Source organism: Dipteris shenzhenensis, chromosome 8, assembly GCF_047967505.1.
Source record: "Dipteris shenzhenensis isolate YYH24624 ecotype China chromosome 8, Dip_SZ_1.0, whole genome shotgun sequence".
Classification (NCBI taxonomy): Eukaryota; Viridiplantae; Streptophyta; class Polypodiopsida; order Gleicheniales; family Dipteridaceae; genus Dipteris; species Dipteris shenzhenensis.
The window spans coordinates 31901686-31922626 of record NC_141603.1 but is presented as its reverse complement, the minus strand read 5'-3'; the positions used below and the strand labels follow the sequence as shown (position 1 = coordinate 31922626).

The 20941-nt window shown below is 46.4% G+C and overlaps 1 protein-coding gene across 1 annotated transcript in view; it reads left to right on the top strand.

The window, feature by feature from the left end:
* Positions 1 to 20941, top strand: part of LOC147899385 (uncharacterized) — a 503340-nt gene that overhangs the window by 202195 nt on the left and 280204 nt on the right. Inside the window, exons 15-16 of the mRNA XM_087377716.1 lie at positions 14545 to 14775; positions 15074 to 15577. Coding sequence (XP_087233842.1) covers positions 14545 to 14775; positions 15074 to 15577 — 735 coding nt within the window. The remainder of the gene's footprint in view (positions 1 to 14544; positions 14776 to 15073; positions 15578 to 20941) is intronic.

The following is a 20941-nucleotide window of genomic DNA, read 5'->3' as shown; positions in this document are numbered from 1 at the left end:
GTGTGTCCAATCCTCTCCTGAATTGGGCGTGCGAGATTGTATGCATCTGATAAAAAAATCCTTCCAAGGCTCTTGCCCTGGCATAAGCCCTCTCACAACGAACTTGCAGAGTAAAGCTCTGCACTACTGTAGATCTGGGTCGATGATATTCAAACCCCCTTCTCTTGTAGGAAGAATCAAGGTCTCCCAAGCCACCCTGGCTATAACATCAGTTGTGCCATCTAGACCACTCCATAGAAAGTTTTGTACATGCCTCTTAAGTTGAGTGATACAATCCCTAGAGTGGCACCAACAAGAGCATACAAACCATGCTGTGGCTAGAAGAATTTCGTTAACCACCACCACCCTAGAGGCCAAGTCAAGTTTGGCTGAGCTCCAGAAAAGGAGCTTTCTTCTGATGCTTTCCAACACCGGAGCAAACTGTTGTGAAGGAGAGATGCCCACCCCAACCTCGCAGCCCAAATATCTGACGGAGACGCCCCTCTGTACCCAATAGAGTGATGGGTCTCCATTGAGACACAAGATTCCTATTATTCCCCTTTGGGATGAGATGAATGAGACCATCTGTAAGTGAGTCCGGCATCTCACCAGAGTCCCATAGGCCCTGCAGGGCTGATGTAATGTGATCACCAATCTGCTCCCAAAAAGTAATAAAAAGGAGGGTTAAGTCCATCTGAACCTGGGCACTTGCCCTTGTGAAGGGCAAGTAATGCAGTCTTGAATTCTGCATTGGTGAAAGGTGCATGCAGAGAAACATACATCTCATCCTTCACCAATACAGGGACACACTGCCAAATAACCTCTCTGGCATCATCAATGGCCTGTGTGCCTGGATCTGCAGTAAGAAGGGATGCAAAAAAATATGAAGCTACACGCATATGATAGCATCAGGATCTGACTGTAACACCCCGTCTGAGTCAACAAGCTACAGAACACTATCTCTACTATGTCTAGACCCATGAGTAGAGAAAAAGTGTTTGTTGACCCTGCCACCCATCTGAATCCAAAAGGATTCCCGTGCATGAAAGGCATATTCTGCTCTATGATCCAACAATGCCTGCAAATGAGCCCTTGCTGCAGCAAGGCGCTTCTGAATCCAAGCATCTGTGGGCCTCTTCTGCTCTTCCCTGTGAAGGGACGCTAACTGCTGGCGTATACCAATCTCACATTTAAGAATCTCACGTCTCCTAGAATCAGCGACTGTATGATAATATTCACTGATTCCGGATAAGGCTGCAGCTACCTGAGATGGGTGGACAGCTCCACCCTGTATGTGAGAAACCCAAATCTGTAAAATATCCTCTGTGAGGCTCTCCTTTGCATAAAAAGCATCCGGAATCCTGACACTAGCAGAGCGTCCTCTCCGATGAGGCTCAAGAATCTGCAACACCACTGGAAAATGATCTGAGGTGGAAACCCAGTAGAAATGCATACAGATCCTCCTCTGTCAAGTGCCCAATCGTCTACATGAAATCTGTCAATCCGTGCATGAATGGGCATGTGTATTCTCCTGTTCGACCAAGAGTACATGAGTGACTATGGCATAATATGAAAGGCATCATCCAACCAAGTGTCCCTGCCACTGAACTGAAAGAGGAAGGCATCCCAGGCTGCCCTCTCCAAAGAATGAATTCCACCCTGTCTGCCTCCCTTTTTGTCTGAAGGCAACTCAACCATGTTGAAGTTGCCACCAATGATCCAAGAATCTGCAATGGGGCCCAAGAGAGTAACTCCTCCCAAAAGGAGATCCGCTCCCCTCTGTTGTTGGGAGCATAAAGATTGAGAAGACCAATCTTACGCCCTCCAATCAAAATAATGATCCATTGAGCTCTAGAAGGGGAGATAATACCATGACCAGCAACCAAGGGGAGAATAGAAAGAGAGACCGAAATGCAAGTACGTCCCCTTGTGCCCATAGCAGGCGACCAAAAGGTATGTCCTGAAAGCAGTTTGCTAGACTTAGAGCAATCACTGACATCTAGCTTGTGTTCCTAGATAAAAAGGATATCAATAGCACCTCCAGTGACACCTGGATGAAGCTGGTTTTGGATCAGCTGCCTACGGCGACGGTGTGGAACTCCGCCCAGGCCCTGTATGTTCTAGCTGACTATCCTCATCGATAGGAGGATGCTAGATGGAAAGGCTTACCCGACCTAGTAGAGGAGACCAGCTTCCCCTGGGCCGAAACACTTCTGCTGAGGGCAGGAAACTCAACAGGTGAAAGGATCCCCACACCTGCTGAAAGGGAGGCCCTATCAGAAGGAATCCCAATGACCGGGACCCCTAAGGTGGAGGGCACAAACTCCTCATCATCCATGAAAGTCACCGAATCTGCCAGTGCCGAAAAATCTGGCCGAGGAGTGCGAAGAAGACCTGCACTCGTGGAAGATGGAGGAGAAGGACCTGCCAGGCCTCTATCAGCAGAACTGGAGCTGGGGGTTGAGGAGGCTTGTGGCTGGGGTGAAGAGGAATCAAGAGCCCTCATCTGCACCTGCACTTTCTCGGTTGTCCTGACTATGGCAGGAACAGTCTGTGGGGAAGAAGTACCTGTAGCCCCCTCGTGGTCAGAAACTAAGTGGTGAGAAACCAAAGTGACTGGGGCTAGTGGATCTAAAGGCCCCTCCTGATGTGAAACTGTAGTGTCTCGGGCTGCAGCAACATCCACCTTTGGAGTCTGGAAGGCGTCTGTCTGAATAGGGTCAAAAGTCTCCTCCTGAGGTAAGGGAGCCGCTCTGATAGCTCTCCATCGTGGTACTGGGTGTGCTGCGGGCATTGGGCGCCCTGCTGCCCCTGGTGGTCCTGGGGTGCGCGAAGTAGGGCGCCCTGTTGCTCTTGGTGGTCTTGGAGTGCGTGGTACAGGGTGCTGGGGAGGTGCAATCGTGGTAGTACGTGAAGGAGCCGCACTAGAAGATGGGCATGAAGGGGGAAGGGAAGAGGGAGAAGAACAACAGGGAGAGGGTGAGAGAGAGAGTGACACTCTAGATGCGGGTGTGAAGTGATGAGCCACACCACAAACTCTTAAGTTTTATTAGGATTAGGTTTTCCCCCTATGACTGTCTTAAGACAGTCATAGGTGTCATATCTTTAATAAAGGGGTGGCAATGTGCCTTTACCCCAACAACCTTTAATAAAGGGGTGGCAATGTGCCTTTACCCCAACAACCTCCCACCTAAAGGCCAATATGCCTAAAGGGGAGAAAAGAATAAAAATTACAGCAATATACAGTTACTGTATACAAGACCATAAAATAAGAGTGGTCTCATCCTAATCCCATGATGTGGCGGCAATGTGCAAACCGCTCTGTAGGCAAGCTCTTAGTGAGCAAATCTGCAGGATTATCATCAGTATGCACTTTCACAAGCTCAAGTCGCTTGTCTTCCAGTACCTCCCTGATGAAATGATATTTCACATCTATGTGCTTGGTCTTTTGATGAAAGACCGGATTCTTTGCCAACATGATAGCACTCTGACTATCACAATGCAAAATTGGCATATCTCCTGTAATGCCCAAATCTCCCACCAGCCGAGTAAGCCATATTGCTTCCTTGCAGGCCTCAGTGGCTGCAACATATTCAGCTTCAGTAGTTGACAGTGCAACGCATTTCTGCAACCGAGACACCCATGATATAGCACCTCCTGCAAATGTGAAAATATAACCAGTAGTAGATTTCCGGTTATCTGCATTCCCTGCATAGTCTGAATCTGTAAAACCATGCACCAATGCATCCTGCCTACCATAGCATATGCACAAGTCTTTGGTACCCTTGAGATACCTCAAGACACCTTTCACTGCTTCCCAGTGCCGCTTGCCTGGATTTGCCATATACCTGCTGATGACTCCCACCGCAAAAGCAATATCCGGATGAGTGGAAACCATGGCATACATCAAAGAACCAACTGCAGATGCATACGGAACCTTGGCCATTTCAGCCTTATCATCATCTGATCTGGGGCTGTCCTTACTGCTGAGTTTTAAATGTGGAGGCAACGGGGTACTAATAGACTTCCCCCCCTCCATTTTAAACCTCTGCAGTACTTTGTCAATGTACTCCTTTTGTGACAGAAACAAAAGTCCCTTGGACCTGTCACGAGTAATCCGCATGCCAAGAATATGGTTTGCATCACCCAAGTCTTTCATGTCAAAAGACTTATGCAGTTGTTTCTTCAAAGCACTAATCTCATGCTGAGATTTACTAGCAATCAGCATGTCATCCACATATAGAATGAGTAGCATCAAACTGCCATCCTTTGCCCGTTTGGTGTACAAGCAATGATCGGTCTCACACCTATGATACCCTTGAGACTGCATGAAGGCATCAAACTTCTTGTACCATTCTCTTGGTGCCTGCTTGAGTCCATACAAGCTCCTTTTGAGCTTACACACAAGCTGCTCTTTCCCTTTAACAGCATATCCCTCTGGCTGACTCATGTAGATCTCATCATGGAGATCTCCGTGAAAAAAAGCAGTCTTCACATCCATCTGACATAAATCCATGTCCTCATGAGCAACAAGAGCTAACACTGCTCTCAAAGTAGTCATCTTGACGACAGGGGAAAAGATCTCATCAAAGTCAATGCCCTTCTCCTGCTTAAATCCCTTGGCAACCAATCTGGCCTTATACCTCGGTAAAGCATTTGAATCCACTTTGACTTTGTAAACCCACTTGCATGGCAAAACCTTTCTGCCTGCAGGTAGCTGCACCAAGTCCCATGTATCATTTTGAAGTAAGGAGTCCATTTCTGACTGCATGGCTTTCTCCCACTTCCTTTTCTATGTTCTTCCCATAGCTTCCTTGAAGCTGGAAGGCTCACCACAATCTGTCAGCATGATAAAATCAGCCACATTATTGGCTCCTGGAACAAACCTGGCAGGAGGCCGTTGTACACGGGTGCTCCTCCTAACAAAATGTTCCGGATTAGGCTGCTGTCCAGCTCATGCATGACGGGTGGCTGTACCACCATATCTGGCTGTTCTACAGCCCCATCTGCTGGCATATCTAGTGGTGCATCATTGGCAAAATTATCTGGCTGATTTCTAGCCTGTATACCCTCTTGAACAGGGTTATCTGCAGGAGCCTGCTGCTGCATATGAATGGGCATTCTTTGCTGTCCAACATCATCATAAATAACCCTCCTGTATTCCACAGGTTGCACGGGTTCCTTGTGTACACTATCCTCTTTAAAGATGACATCATTGCTGCGTATAATCTTCCGTTTAACGGGATCCCATAACCTGTACCCCATTTCACCTTCGTCACCATAACCCATGAAGATGCATCTGAGAGACTTTGGCTCCAATTTGGTGCGCAGTTCTTTGCGTACATGAGCAAAGCACTCGCAGCCAAACACACGTAAGTGCTTATATGAGGGTGGCTTGCCAGACCACACCTCCTCTGGCACTTTCAACTCCAAAGCCTTGTTTGGCGACCTGTTAATAATGTGAACTGCTGTTTGCACGGCTTCTGCCCAAAAGCCATGGGGCAATGCAGCATAAGACAACATACATCGAACCTTCTCCTAAATAGTTCGATTCATCCGCTCACTTACACCATTTTGAGATGCATTATGAGGGGCTGTGAGTTCTTGTTTGATGCCCTTAGCTTCGCAAAACTGCACAAAAGCATGTGACACATACTCACCCCCATTATCGGATCTGAGGCATTTCAGCTTGCGACCTGTCCGATTCTCAACCTGAGCGACAAACTTCTTGAAAGCATCCAAGGCATCGCTTTTATGCTTCAAGAAATAGACCCACACTTTACGTGTGGCATCATCAATAAAAGTAATAAAATACTTTGCACCCCCTAGTGATAACTGTGGCATCTCACACAAATCAGTGTGCACTAGATCAAGCGGTGCTCTATTCTGGGGAGTTCTCCTCTTATGAGGAGTCACAGAATGCTTGCCAAATATGCAATGATCACAAGTAGGCAAATCTGAAAAAGAAAGAGACGGCAGATAACCCAAACATGATAGTTCTTGCATTCCTTTAACGGACATGTGTCCCAACCGGCTATGCCACAATGAAATCTTTGGCAGCTCGGTTATGGCAACAACATGATTACCTACACTGGAAACATAAAGAGGGTACAAGGTATCACTCTTATAACCCTCAGCCACTACAACCTGGCCATCAGTAATCACCCATTTGGAATCCCCAAATGTGGTGTGGTAACCACTGTCATCCAACAAGCCAGTGCTAATCAGATTTTTCTTGATTTGCGGCACATGGCGAACACCATCAAGCATAAATGACCGTCCATCAGGGAATACTATCTGTATACTGCCAATCCCTGCAATCTGACATGCATAGTTGTTCCCAAGGTGAACAACTCCATGAGTACCTGTGTAGGAAGTAAACCACTCCTTATGAGGAGTAACATGAAAAGAAGCACCTGAATCCAAGAGCCAGGTGTGCATGTCATGGCCATCAATAACCAATATGTGTGCAATTACAGCAGAAGAACATAATACCTCATGTCTGTCACTGTCACTATCCTCTGCTGCAACATTCACTACATCCAAGTCATCTACCTTGGCCTTGCCTTTGCCTTTGCTTCCACTGCCTGCATCCTTTGCTTCAGCCTTCTTGGCTTTCTGATCCCGTATAAACTTGAAGCACTTAGACTTCACATGTCCCTTCTTGCCACAATAAAAGCATTCAATATCCTTTTTACCACGGGACTGACTGCGGGATTTGGACTTACTAGCAGATCTCCCCTTCTGCTGAGTCCTGCCTCTTTCCTGTACCTGCAAAGCATTTGAAGACTTGCTGCCCGCATTATTTTTCCTGCTCATCTCCTCCATGAGAAGAGAGCTCTCTACATCAGCATATATAAGAGTGACATTTGAATTAGACAAGGTGGTCTTGAAAGTGTCCCAACTCTCAGGAAGGGTACACAACAAGAAAGTAGCCTTGAACTCCTCATCAAGGTTCAACCCCTGTGCAATCAGCTATGTAAAGATGGCATTGAACTCACTCAAGTGTGAGGTCATAGCTGTACCTTCCTTCATGCGAAGATCAACCAGCTTCTTCAACCAATACACCCTACTGGCTGAACTCTTTTGGGCATACAACTCTGCTAGCCTCTGCCATACACCATAAGAGGTCTTTTCAGCCTGAACATTGTACACAAGAGAATCACTGAGAGTAAGCATGATAGCAGCCCTCGCGGACAGATCTAGCTCCTCCCACTCATCATCTGACATCCCAGATGGCTTGACACCCTTCACCCTTATGGGCTTAGAAATCTTCTTAAGCAGAAGTACATTCAAACACTGTTCTGCCGATAATGCATAATTGTGTGCCCCTTCCAACTTCTTTATGTTCAGAATTGATGATTCACTTCCCCCTGATGCCATATCAGATAAGGAAAGTACCTGACTCCCTTCTGACACACTGTACCGTGCTCAAATAGGCATAAAACAGTAATTTCAGAATGCTGCAGCTGTTCCACAAGTGCTTTAACAGTGCATCATCAGCTGATAAAGCACAAAACACTGCTGTCTTGATCACTTCTCCCACCTCAGATGAGGTATTGCACTGATTTTATATGCATAAACCACTTGTCATACACTGTTTTGTTCACTGAAAAAGAAGCTCCAGACTCTTCAGCCTGTCACAAACCTGCAACAAAAAATGGGACAAATCCCAAGCAATCACCCTTCTGCCAAGGGGATAAAAGGCATCTGAAGGTCTCTGACAGTAACCCAAGTGCTGTCAAGCAAAATCTGGGCAAAAGCCCCTTGATTTAACAACTGTACCAAGTGAAAAACACCTCAACACTGAGGTAGCATACAAAATGCAGCGCTCTCCTGGCACTTTCGCCTCACAATGCAATGCATAAATAGCCCTGTGTACACAATAACAACACAGATCCCAACGTACAAACACTGAAGAGAAAATCTTTTGAGCACTGTCAACGATGGACAGTTAGGGACCGAGTAAACTCGATGCGCCCTGGCCAAGCGTGGCTCAACTGAGATTTTCCAAGGTGTCGTACACAAAATGTGACCTGCAAGAAATGTCACTGAATACACTGCGGAAACAAGACCAATGTGGGCTCCCTGGCTCCACACTGCCTCAAGGCATACACTGCATAGACTTCCAGGCAAAAGCCCTTTGAAAATGTCACCCAAAAGCTGAGATTTGCACTCAGCAAAGGCATAAAAGTCCTCTGCAAAATCAAGGCATTACCTTCCCAAAACAAGATAACTGTGCAATCAACCACACACTGTGGTACTGGTCACCTCAAGCACGAGGGAGACGAAGGTACTTGCTGTACTTTCAAAACACAGTTTTGAGAACTGAAAAATGATCCTGAATGAAGAGCAGAGTGCTCTCTCTCCTTCTCTTTTTCTTTTTTTCAAAAAAAGAAAAAACTGATGTACCTGCTGTACCTGTGTACTTTTGTACCTTTGTACTGGCAGCACTGTAGTACCTGCTGTACCTGTGTACTTGTGTAGGGTACAAAAAAAAAGTTTCGAAAAAAGCCTTCCTTGACGCAGATCCCTGACGCTGCTCCCAATCGAAAGAAAACACCTCACTGTCGCAGTCCGTACGGCGGTCCGTACAGTACGGTTGACAGTACGGTCGTCCGTACGGCTGTACGGACGACCGTACGTCCATACACGTAGGCTCGAAGCCCAGCTGTTGCTCGTGCGCTGCCTGCGGCCACGCGTGCGATGCCTATGCCCACGCGCTGCCTGCGCACTGCCCGCGCTGCAGCCCTAGCTACTTGCGCTATGCCAAGGGCACAAGTCCCGAGGGAGGTAGAGGGTATGGTAGGCAGGGGTAGAGGGGGAAGAGAGGCTGGCTCTGATACCAGTTGAAGGGGGAAGGGAAGAGGGAGAAGAACAACAGGGAGAGGGTGAGAGAGAGAGTGACACTCTAGATGCGGGTGTGAAGTGATGAGCCACACCACAAACTCTTAAGTTTTATTAGGATTAGGTTTTCCCCCTATGACTGTCTTAAGACAGTCATAGGTGTCATATCTTTAATAAAGGGGTGGCAATGTGCCTTTACCCCAACAACCTTTAATAAAGGGGTGGCAATGTGCCTTTACCCCAACAGGGCAGTCTCTAGCAAAGTGCCCAAGGGTCCTGCAAATCCTGCACTGGTCCTGTCTACTTGAAATCTCGACTCTCTGTCGAAAGAGAGAGCCATCTGGACGCTGAAGCATAATGTGGTCATCTAAGATGTTAGGGTCAGAGACAATGACCCTAACACGAGGGACCCCGTCTGCACTGACTACCTCTGCCAAGGAAGAAGGCATGCCAGGAAGGGAGGGGATCTCAGTGACCACTCCGAATGTGGCTCCGATAGTGGCAAGCAGTCGATGGTAGTAGACCTGAGGAAGACCAGGAAATCTAATGAACAGTGATGTGACTTGCCTGTCCTCCTCTACCGGATCGAAGCCCAAGGTGTAGGGTAAAAGAAAGATCCTCCTCGAACCCAAAGCCAGGGGATTAGCTTTGAGAACTAGGGCTATGGACTCGTGGGAGTCGAAAACCACTTGGAAGAATCCACATCCCAAAAGTCGAATATCCCTGAGGTGTGGGGCGAGGTCTCCTGGCAACGCCGCTAGCATCCAGTCTCTAGCCGGTGGGGAGGGAGAGGTAGGGGCAACAGGGAGGGAGAGGTAGGGGGCAGCGGGGGGGGGAGAGGGAGGGCGGGGAGGAGGAAGGGGAGAGGGAGGGTGAGGGAGGAGGGAGAGGGGGCTGGCGAGAGGGGAGGGAGAGGAGCAGCAGCGAAAGGGGAGAGGGGGGGCAGCGAGGGAGAGGGAGAGGGAGAGGGGGCTGGCTGAGAGAGGGAGAGGGGGGGGCATTAGCTCACGGGGAGGAGCAGCAGCTCATGGTGCAGTGCTCATTGAAGATTTTGGCGGCACGTGACAATATTCCGGTCATTTTGAGTACCAACATGACCATATTCCGATAAAAATTGTTGGGCCTATTTTGAGTCTGCGCTAGTATGTTGGGCCTAGTATGTTGGTACTCAAAATAGGCCCTACAATTTTTATCGGAATATGGCCATGTTGGTACTCAAAATGACCGGAATTCGACGAGGAATCCAAATATGAGGTCAAACCTTTCAAATTATACACTTTTAAAATGAACATCTCTCCCATAGTTCCTCCCTTCTACTTTGAATATGGACATATCTTCTACAATTTTTTGCCTCCTACTGCCACTCATATCCCCCCCCCTTGTGCATAGTATACACTCTTCCACCCCTCCCACATGCTATGAAAATGAACATATCCTATATCCTCTCCCCCTCTTTCTAACCTCCCCATCTTTCTTATAACAAAAACATATATGGATTTCTAAAAAAAGCTCGCAAAAACAAAGGAAATGGTAAAAAAGCTCACATTAAAAAGCTCGCCGAAAGATTTTCCCCCTGCTAACGAAGGAACCTCTAGGAGAGGGACACCCTCCCATGGATGGAAGGATGGCTACAACCCTCTCTTAAAGAATTTATATGGGTAGCTTGGAAACAAATCTTTCCTACTCCAATATTTTTTGACGACCAGGCCTCTTTGTAGAATAACTCAACCAGAAATGGCACAGGTGCGACTCAAAAAAGATCTGGACTAAAAGATTTACTAGAATTTGAGATAGGAGCATTCTTGAGAAACAATCTTATATGTTGTGGCTCATTATATACAAGGCAGTGTGGATAACAAGAAGGGCTAGACGAATTGGCGAGAGAGATTGGCGGTGTAGAAGATGCCACATAGCACAGGAAGTCCACATCTATTTGTCCCTCCTCTAGGTCCCTCTAGGATCTAGTTCAAAAACGAATCTCTCCCTTGCCGTTTAATTTTGCTTATATACTTCTCAGTGATTACCCAACTAGGGCGCCCTCCAACTAGAATAATATTTGGAGTGTTCTTTTGTGGTGCATCTGGTACCAAATGTGTGCTAAAGTTCTCTCTAATGAAAAGATTGAGACTGACGCTATTTTTTCACACTTAAAGCTATCCTTAGGGTCGTGGAGACAACCTCCAACTCTTGGACCAACTCCTTAAACAAGTGCAAACTTGTATGAGAAAGAGGAGTATGCAAAGAAGCATGCCATTTTCCTTGTGCAAGCATAGTCACTCATGGAAGCTGCTATGGAGGATGAACCTCAACGCACAAAATACAATGAAGCTACGGTTGAGAGATGGGTCTTCATGCCCTAGCACAGAGAGAAATTGAGACGAAGGTGAGGGTAACAGCAGCAGGGGGGGAATTCTGGTGTGGGGGGGGACAAGGGCTGCCTCTAGAGCGGCTAGGAGAACAGCGAAGGCGTGTCTTGTAGTGGCCTGACCATCCCCTGCTGCTCATTGATTTGTCGTAGAAGCGCCTCCCTGTGTCGCCGCATCTCCATCAGATAAAGCCCGATACAGACCTGGTCATGGAAATGGATCAGTTGTGACAAAGGACCGAAGCCACTCCCCTCTAGGTAGAGACAGTGGTAGCGTCCCCGAATCTCGTAGTAGGCTGATAGTGGAGTACGAGATAGGGAACTACGAGGCTCTGGAGGTGTAGCTGTCCTTTTCAAAACTCACTTGAGACCACTCATACCTATGGTACGAAGAGAGGAATATGCATGTCACATGTGGATGCAAGTATAGCTACTAGATGCCCGACCGATCTTCATTGTAGTATGTTGTTGCAGAGCTCCTACTGCCAGGGGGACTGTGTCGAAGAAAATCTCCTCCTTTGGAATTTGAGGGGGGCTGAAGAACCTCTCTCAAACTGCTTCCTTTTGGGTGAGGGCACAGTCTCACCCTCTACCATCCTACTCTCGAGGAGTCTGGCATGCTACCTACTATGATTTTGTCGGAATACCTTATTATTGGGTTTCTTGTGCTTCACCTTAGTCAAGCCCCCCCCCTCCCTAGGGCTCTACCCAGGGGGTCTCATCCATTAACCAGACTCGTGCGGAGATCTCTCTGGGCGAGCAACCCTCTACTCCTGTCGGGTGTGAGTCGGAGCCTTGCTCTCACCTCTCTGACACTCACGAGCTAAGTGACCTACCTCCCTGCACCATAAACACTGGCCGAGGTAACCCAGAGATCTTGATATGCTATGTGAATTCTCCACCATCGAGAGTCTCGAGGAAGATCTCCTCTAGGAGGGTCTCTGGATACGCCACTATCAACCTGAGTTGGGCTATCCCATCATCCAACCAATGAAGCTGCCATGCCACAAGCCCTGCGTATGGAGTGAATGATCCAATACTCCTTTGCGAGCCTCAGGAAGCAAAGCGCCACTGCCAGGAAGCGGGGCACATGGTGCGTCGACTCCATCTCCTCCATAGTGAACTTGTAGTACCAAAGAATAAAGTAAACCATGTGTGGGCCAAGAGGGAGGGGTCTTTGTTCCATGAGAGCCTGGAAAGTGTCGGGGGAGCTCAACTGGAGGAGGAAGACCCCCTACCATAGATGGTAACCTCCTAAATGTAGTCACCCTCTAGAGCCAAGGTCACCCTCTAGTACCAAGGTCGCTTGAATCCAATCACATACCTACCTCCTATCATGCACACTTGGTTGCTGCAGAGGAGGAAACTCTACCTGAAAACCCGCCAGATGAGATCTTTGCAGGAGTTGCTCAAGTCCGAGTCTTTTGAGGACCCCTTTGGTTTCTAGTTCAGTCTTTGCATGTAGGGTACTTTGCCCGGGGTCGCTCCCCAAAATGAATGCAATAAAAATGTCCTTGTGCGTTCGTAAGTCAATAACAGGTACTTTGGCTTGAGTAGTTCCTCTAAAATGATTGTATTTCTTTTATTATGTGAGCCTTAGCTTTGAGATGTCCACTTGCACCCACATGGGAGAAAGGGGGGGTGACTAAGTGGTGATGGTCTTTGCTGCTGGTCGCAAGCTGATTGAGGGGATTACTATAACATGGGAGGTGTTGACAATATAAGCCCGCTCTCTGCAGTATTGCGGTAGAGTTGGAGATCGGTTACTTCTTCCCGAGGGTCTCACCGCCATCGCTCCGAGGGGGGGTGTTGGAGCATTTTGGAGCTTAGGTAGTGTGAACACGGTTCTAGTGTGAACATGGTTGTGGTTTGTCTTGTGTGAGTTTGAAAGGTCAAGTGTCCTTTGGCCTAGTCAAGAGTCTAGATTAGATTTTGGTGATGTCATAGATATTCTCTTCTGTGATATCATCAGTGATGTCAGTGTGTGTCCTCACGAGTCTATATAATGAGGCCTTGTACTTGTTGCTATCAAAGTACCAATCAATCTACATCAAGTTCATGGTCCCATCTCATTGTTCATCATGTGATTGCCTCGTATCTCTCTCCCTTCTCCCTTGTTCCTTCAGTGAGTACTTTCCTTTGGTTGTTCATTTCTTTCTAAGAATTTCATTTGCTTTCCATTTCCATTTCATTATGTTTGTTATCTAGCCTAGCCTCGCATGCCTCCTATCTAGTTCCATTAATTTGAACCTGTTCTATTGCCTTCTTGAAGCTGAGCCTTTTTGCTTTAGAACTCAGTTGTGCAACTGTTGAAGGGTCCTGCTCTCAAACTTCGGAGTCATCATAGCTGCCAGGAATTGTAACTTCAGAGCTGCTTCATTTGTGCCATTTTCTGGAAAAACCATCTCGCCATTCTCCTTGAACTCAGCTGCAAACTTCAATTTCTTCAACGTTGTACCAGCTGCAAGGTTCAGTTCATTTATCAGCTCGTTCTGCTCCAAGACTGGAGTAAGTGCAACAGGAGGGTGTCACGAATTCCAAAGCAGGCTGCAGGAGTGTGCTGCAAATCCAAGACAGGCTGATGGTGTGTTTTACAAGCCTGGTAGAAGCAACAAACGAGCAATTAGGAAGCAAGGATGGGGGGAGGAGCTAGAGGGCTGAGGGGGAGGCACTTAGAGGGGAAGAGATAGGGGGGTAAGAGGAGGCATGACAGGGAGCAGGCTGTAACTTTTCTGGTAGTGATGCTCTTTACTAATCGCACATCGCACATGCATTTTTTCTTGTTTCTGAGACATAATACATGTTAAACTCTTGATGTACTTTTCTGTGTTCTTCATTGAGAAAGTTTGTATTCCCCCCAAATATGTTCTTTATATATGATTGGTTTTTTAAACTCGTTTTGTATATATTTTCCCTCAGATTTAACCTATTTCTCTTTTTCAGACTAAAATATTAAGCATAACTTTGAATGTTGTATATCAGCTCTGTCTTGCTGAAATATGAAAATTCAATTGTAAATATGTCTAGCTGAAAATTCAATTGTAAATATGTTTTTTTCTGTGCATCTTTGAGACTTTCTGATCCAAGTAGGTTTCCTTTGGGACTGAATGAACAAGTCCACACAGAAGAACTAAACAGCTCTTCCTTTCATTTTAAAGAGTGTTCGTATGTCTACAGAATTAATTACTTTCATGCAACTTGGGTCATGCAATTCAGAACTTTAGATTGTAGCTTGGGATTACTATCTTATGGAGTGAGTTGGTCTGCTTGTCACCATGTTTACAGTGCCTTTATGCAGTCGCAGGATGGCTCAGATTTTGATGTGACCTGTCTTCTTATTTTTCACACTTCAGGTCCTGGAGATACAGTTGGCAATACAGAACAAAGTCAAAACGTTTGTTTTTGAGGGCACAGAGCTGATCTTAAAGCCTACGTGTAATGTATTCATAACAATGAACCCCGGATATGCTGGGAGGAGTGAACTCCCAGATAATCTTAAGGCATTATTCCGTACAGTTGCCATGATGGTGCCTGACTATGCTATGATAAGTGAGATTATTTTGTACAGTAGTGGATATCTTCTGGTAATTACCATGATCCTTTTGCAGCCTGGCTGAACTTATGTAAGTCATAAGAATAATATTTGATTTCCATCATGATTCTAACTGGAAAATGTGAACTTGAAGGAGTGATATTGTTTGTCACCCAGTGATTTTCATTTCTATCTGGTATCGCTGATAACCGATATTTCCACAAAATGCTTATCTGTATCAATATTCTAGTAATTGCAATGTGCTGAACTACAATGAATCTGGTGATGTTATAGGTGCACGGTTCAAGAATTCATGAAGCTTCATGTACTTTTCTTGAATTTTCATGCAGGCTCGAGATTGTGCAAGGAAGATTGTAGCTACCTATCAACTTTGCAGTGAACAACTTTCAAGTCAAGATCATTACGATTATGGAATGAGAGCAGTAATTGCCGTTCTTAGAGCAGCATCCAACCTGAAGCAGCGTTACCCCGAGGAGGATGAATTTGTTCTCATGTTGCGATCTATTATCGATGTAAATCTTTGCAAATTTTTGTCTCAAGATGTACCTTTATTCAATGGAATTGTTTCAGATTTGTTTCCTGGAGTAGTACTTCCTGAGCCTGATTATACCAATTTACATAAAGCCATTAAAGATAACTGCCAGCAGATGAATCTTCAAGCAATTCCATATTTCATGACAAAAATCATTCAATTGTATGAAATGATCATAGTCCGTCATGGACTCATGTTAGTAGGACAACCATTTTCTGGTAAAACATCTGCTATACGGATTCTTCAACGTGCTCTTTCAGATTTAGCAGCACTAGGATTGAACGATGAGAGGAAAGTACAGGTGAAATTCTTTATCCATGATGAATCCTGACTATCATAATTCAAGTTTGTGTACAAAAGCTAACAAGGAACTTTCCAGTTAATGTGGATGGTTGCATGCCACCAAAGACCAAAAAACAAACAAGATTTTGACAAGACTATAACAAGCTAGAGAGAGAGATTTCTTTTCTTTTACTTTTGTGGAAGTACAATATTAACCCGATTTTTTATAGAATGTGACTGTGACTTGACAAGCTCGTGATTGTTTGTTTTTCTAGATGTATCTCCATGCAACTACCGTGGTGGGTTGTTGGAGCTTAGGCCTATATAAGGAAGTTTGTTTGAGTGTGCTTGTGCTTTCTAAGTTAGAAATGTATTTTCGCCTCTTTGTAGGAAATGATACATAAGTGTAAAGGGCCATTTAGCTTTTTATGTTTTAAATAAGAGTGAGAGTGAGAGTGAGAGTGAGAGTGAGAGAGAGAGAGAGAGAGAGTGAGAGAGAGAGAGAGCGATATTCCAGTTTTTTGGAAGATTTTGTTTCTTGACTTGCTTGTTTATTTTTGCTTAGTCACCTGCTTCCTTTCGTCTTTATTTCTTGTTTTCTCTCTCTTTTGTTTATTTGACGTATTTTAGTAAGCCCTGGGTTTGCCCAAGAGACTCCGCGGGTCTTTAGAAACCCAGTATAGCTGCTTATGCTTGGGCACTGATGACGACATAAGTGTTGCTTTGCTTGCTAAGTATGTCTTCCTTTTGTTTTTCATAAGTGTTTTTGTTTACCTCTTTTTTCTTCTCTTTCATTTTCTCTTTTATTTTCTGTTTAGTTTTTTAATCTTTAGAACAACAAAAAATCTAAATTTGCATGATTGGACTTATTCTAGTCTTACAAAGGTATATTTTTCTATCACCTTAGCGGACATGTGAATTCTTTGAATTTTCGTCCAAGTGGTGATCAGCTGTTCAACTATTGTTTTATCTTATGCGGGTGCAGAAGCCCCAAGGGCTAAACTTATTCTCATTTATTCTTATTATTATTCTTTTCTTTTCATTTAATAAAATTTTTAAAAATAAAAAATAAAAATTCTCTCTCTCTCTCTCTCTCAATTTTGGTACTCTATTTCATTTCATTTTGTATCTAGGATTTTTGTAGCCATTTTTGGCATCTTAGCGGTATTACGATGAGGCCACCTAGTTGGCGCATCGTTGATGATGTATTTTCCTTTCAGATGATTTTGTGTCCCATAGGCCATGTATGGCCTTCCGTGGACCTTTAATAAAATTTCTTTCTTTCTTTCTTTCTCTCTCCTTCGGATCTCAGAGGATGGATTTGTCATTCCACCAGGCTACACAGGTATCCACATGTCCCACTCACTGAGGATTGCCCTTGGCCAGCTTAGAGTCTCTTCGCATCAGCTCGAGACAGAGGCTGGTAGGATGCGACGCATGGAGGATGGACGGCGTCCAGGCCGAGAGACCAGGATCTGCCCTTGTTGCACCATGGGAGAGGTGGAGTCAGAGGAGCACTTCATTTGCAGATGCCCGCTATATTATGAGATTAGAGGGAGATTCCACTGTCTCTTCACGGATGGCTTTGGACCTCTCTCACGAGTGATGGATTATGAGGATCAGCATTGCCTAGCTCTTTATGTCAGGGAGGCCACTATGCTTCGACGACACTACCTCAGAGACCATCAGCACAGACCGGCGGAGCGTGATAGAGCCCAGCCCGATAGAGCTCAGACACACGCTATACCAGATGACAGGTATCAGGAGGAGCACGAGGAGGTCAGAGCTCACACAGGACACATGCCTCCACCCTGTGGATGTACATATGAGATGGTTTGTAGACGCCGCAGGATCTTGTTACATAGGGGACGTACTCGCCGCTTCATCTCCAGACGATCCAGGATGATGGCAGCTTTTCGGAGGAGACTTACTCATGGAGATCTCGTCCCACCAGCCGCTCACCTCACTTTTGCTCAGATTCGTACTCTCATAGCAGGAGGCAGAGTCGATGGACAGGATTTCCAATATTATTTTGGTTCTCAGACTCCGTGACACCTGGACTTGTATCTTTGCATTGACATATTGTACTCATCCCCCCATTTTGCACCCAGGGGCGGTTTCCTTGCATCTAGCTTACTTTGTATTTAGGCTCGGATTTGACATTATGTACTTTCACTTGCATTGTATTGCGTAGCACTTAGATGATATTCGACGATGCCTCTTCTTTGTGGCACGTTGATTTTGTGCTATCTTGTACGCAGAGTTCTTGATGTCCCATGGGCCCATTTTGGCCTTTAGTGGACAATAATACACTTTCTTTCTTTCTTTCTTTCTCTCTCCGTCCGCACCTTCTCGATGCCCTACCCTCCACACAGGATCGGTGGGACCTTGTACATACCTCCATCATCTCGGCAGCCCACAAGTCCTTCCCCGTCACTTGCCACACATTCTCGATGCCCTACCCTCTCCGTCCGCACCTTCTCGATGCCCTACCCTCTACACAGGATCAGTGGGACCTTGTACATACCTCCATCATCTCGGCAGCCCACAAGTCCTTCCCCGTCACTTGCCACACATCCAGTCCTCCACCAGTCGGTCTTGTGCCTTGTAATGGATGGTATGATGAGGAGTGTAAAGAACTCCGCAGGAAGCTTCGCCTTGAGACATAGGAGAAGTCTCCCCTCCTCATTGAGACCAAGAAGAGTTACAAGCGTTTGGTGCGATGCAAAGAGTGCCAATTTCTAGCCCGGAATGAGGAGGAGCTGAGAAGTTTACTTTTCAGCTGTGATTCCAAGGAATTCTGGAAGAAATTCCTTCGCTTGAAATCTCAAACTCCTCTTACAGACCCGCAGGTTTGGCTTGCCTATACTTCCACTTTATATGATATTGCAGACCAGCCACAGATCGACTTATCCCATGTGCCTAGACCCACCTCCTCTGCCTTATTCTCATCCAATAGTGTCCGAGCAGCAGCTCATCGTTTGAAGACTGGGAGAGCTAAGGACCATGATGGATTGCAAGCGGAGTATGTAATCCATGGGATTGATGCCTTAGCTACAGTCCTCTCCCGTCTTTTTAACGAGTCCATTTGTACACGTCTTCCACCTAGTTGGCTAGAAAATACTATAGTACCCATACACAAGTCAGGGGATCCTTTGGAGGCGTCGAACTACAGGACCATTATGATTGGCCATGTCATGGCCAAGATTTATGCGACCATTCTAGAAGGACATATAAATGACCATGCCGAGGCGACAGGCATGAGAGCTAGAGGGCAGGTAGGATTTTGTGCAGAGCACTCGACTCTAGATCATATCTTCACACTCAGGGCTTTGATTGAGGAGGCGAAGTCACGTAAGCAACGCTTCGTGGACTTCAGAAAGGCATTTGACACTGTGCCGCGTTTCAGACTCTTCCAGCGACTTCGTGACTTGGGATTCAATGGGGAGATTCAATGGGCGATCATGGCCTTGTATGAGAGAGTCACAGGTAGAGTCAGGACACGGGCGGGGCTGTCGGGGGAAGTACGCAGTACGATAGGGGTGAAGCAGGGGTGTCCTTTGTCTCCGACACTCTTCGGTCTCTATATCGATGAGTTAGAGATGTACATACAGACCATGGGTGGTACAGGTTCTTTACTGGCAGGATCCACGATACCGATTCTCCTCTATGCAGATGACGTGGTTCTTATTTCTTCCTCCCAACCTTGGGAAGACCAAAGTCATGGTCTTCAACACGTCATACCAGGTTTATAGGAGAGGCGAGTTCTCTTTCACATTTGATGGGCAGGAGGTGGAGCTAGTCAGGGAGTATACATATTTGGGTGCCACATTTAGAGGTCCAGTCTTCACCATGACGCATGCAGCACGAGATAGGATCAGTAGAGGGCATGCCGCCTTGGCTCTTCTCGAGAGGCAGTGTGCACAGTCACATTTTCAGCATCCCGACACGAAGTCCTTACTTTTCGATACGCTGGTGAGACCTGCAGTCATGTATGCTAGCCCCTTTTGGGCAGGAGATCTCAGTGTTGCAGATTGGAGACGAGTAGAGAGGTTACAGATCATCATGTTCTCCAGATTGATCAGAGCGAAGCCCACGGTACCGCATCAGATTACGTTCGCAGAGTTCGGAGCTACACCCCTAGCGCTAGATGCAGCATTTCAGTCAGTTACATACTTGCATAGGATCAGGGCGCTCGGAGACTCAGCAGCAGGCAGAGCACGATTACCGTGGCTAGCACTGACATCCTCGCAGATGTTAGCGGAGAGAGGTCATACTTTTTGTTGGTACCACACACTCTCCACATGGCTCACCTCGCTGGGCTTGGATATGGATAGGCTGCCACCATTTCGATACAGCATAGATGCCCCTCGCCTCCCTCTCACTCGACATGAGCTCAGCCAGGTTATCAGGGCAGATTTGTTGCAGCTACACACGTTTCGCACTTGGGTTCATCCCACGGAGCTTCCTACGAAGATGGCCACATATCGTGACCATTTTCTTAGGATTTCAGAGGATGGCTTCATCATATCCCCAGGATATATCGGCGTTCATATGTCGCACTCACTCAGGATTGCCTTGGGCCAGCTCAGGGTATCTTCCCACAGATTAGACGTTGAGGCCGGCAGGATGCGTCGTACAGCTACCGGACATAGACCCAGGCGAGAGACGGATATGCCCTTGTTGCACTATGGGGGAGGTGGAGACTGAGGAGCACTTTGTTTGCAGATGCCCTTTATATTATGAGATCCGTGGCAGATTTCACTGTTTATTTGGGCACGGATTTGGACCTCTCTCTCGGATTATGGAGTATGAGGATCAGTATTGCTTAGCGTTGTTCATCAGGGAGATCACCAGATACAGAGAGAGATTCCTCAGAGAGCACCGTCGCATCCCTGCCAGAGACCTGGTTATTCATGAGGAGCAGGACGAGGCGCAGGACCATGAGCACAGAGATAGCCCATCTTGCCAGAGAGCACCGATGGTTCCACCCCGAGGATGTACATATGACATGATCCAGCAGCACCGCAGGATGATCTTACACAGAGGCCGTACCCGTCGCTTTATTTCTAGACGACGGAGGATGATGGCAGATTTTCGGAGGAGATTGCTCCATGGAGACTTGGCACCGCCAGCAGCCCATTTGACAGTTGCCCAGATCTTCACACTCATGGCAGGAGGCATGGTCGATGGCCATGACTTCCATCATTTCTTTGGATCACAGACCCCTTAGGGAAGACGATGTTCCTCATATTTCATATTTTACATTTTGTATCTAGGCATTTTTGGTACTCTATTTCATTTCATTTTGTATCCAGGATTTTTGTAGCCATTTTTGGCATCTTAGCGGTATTACGATGAGGCCACCTAGTTGGCGCATCGT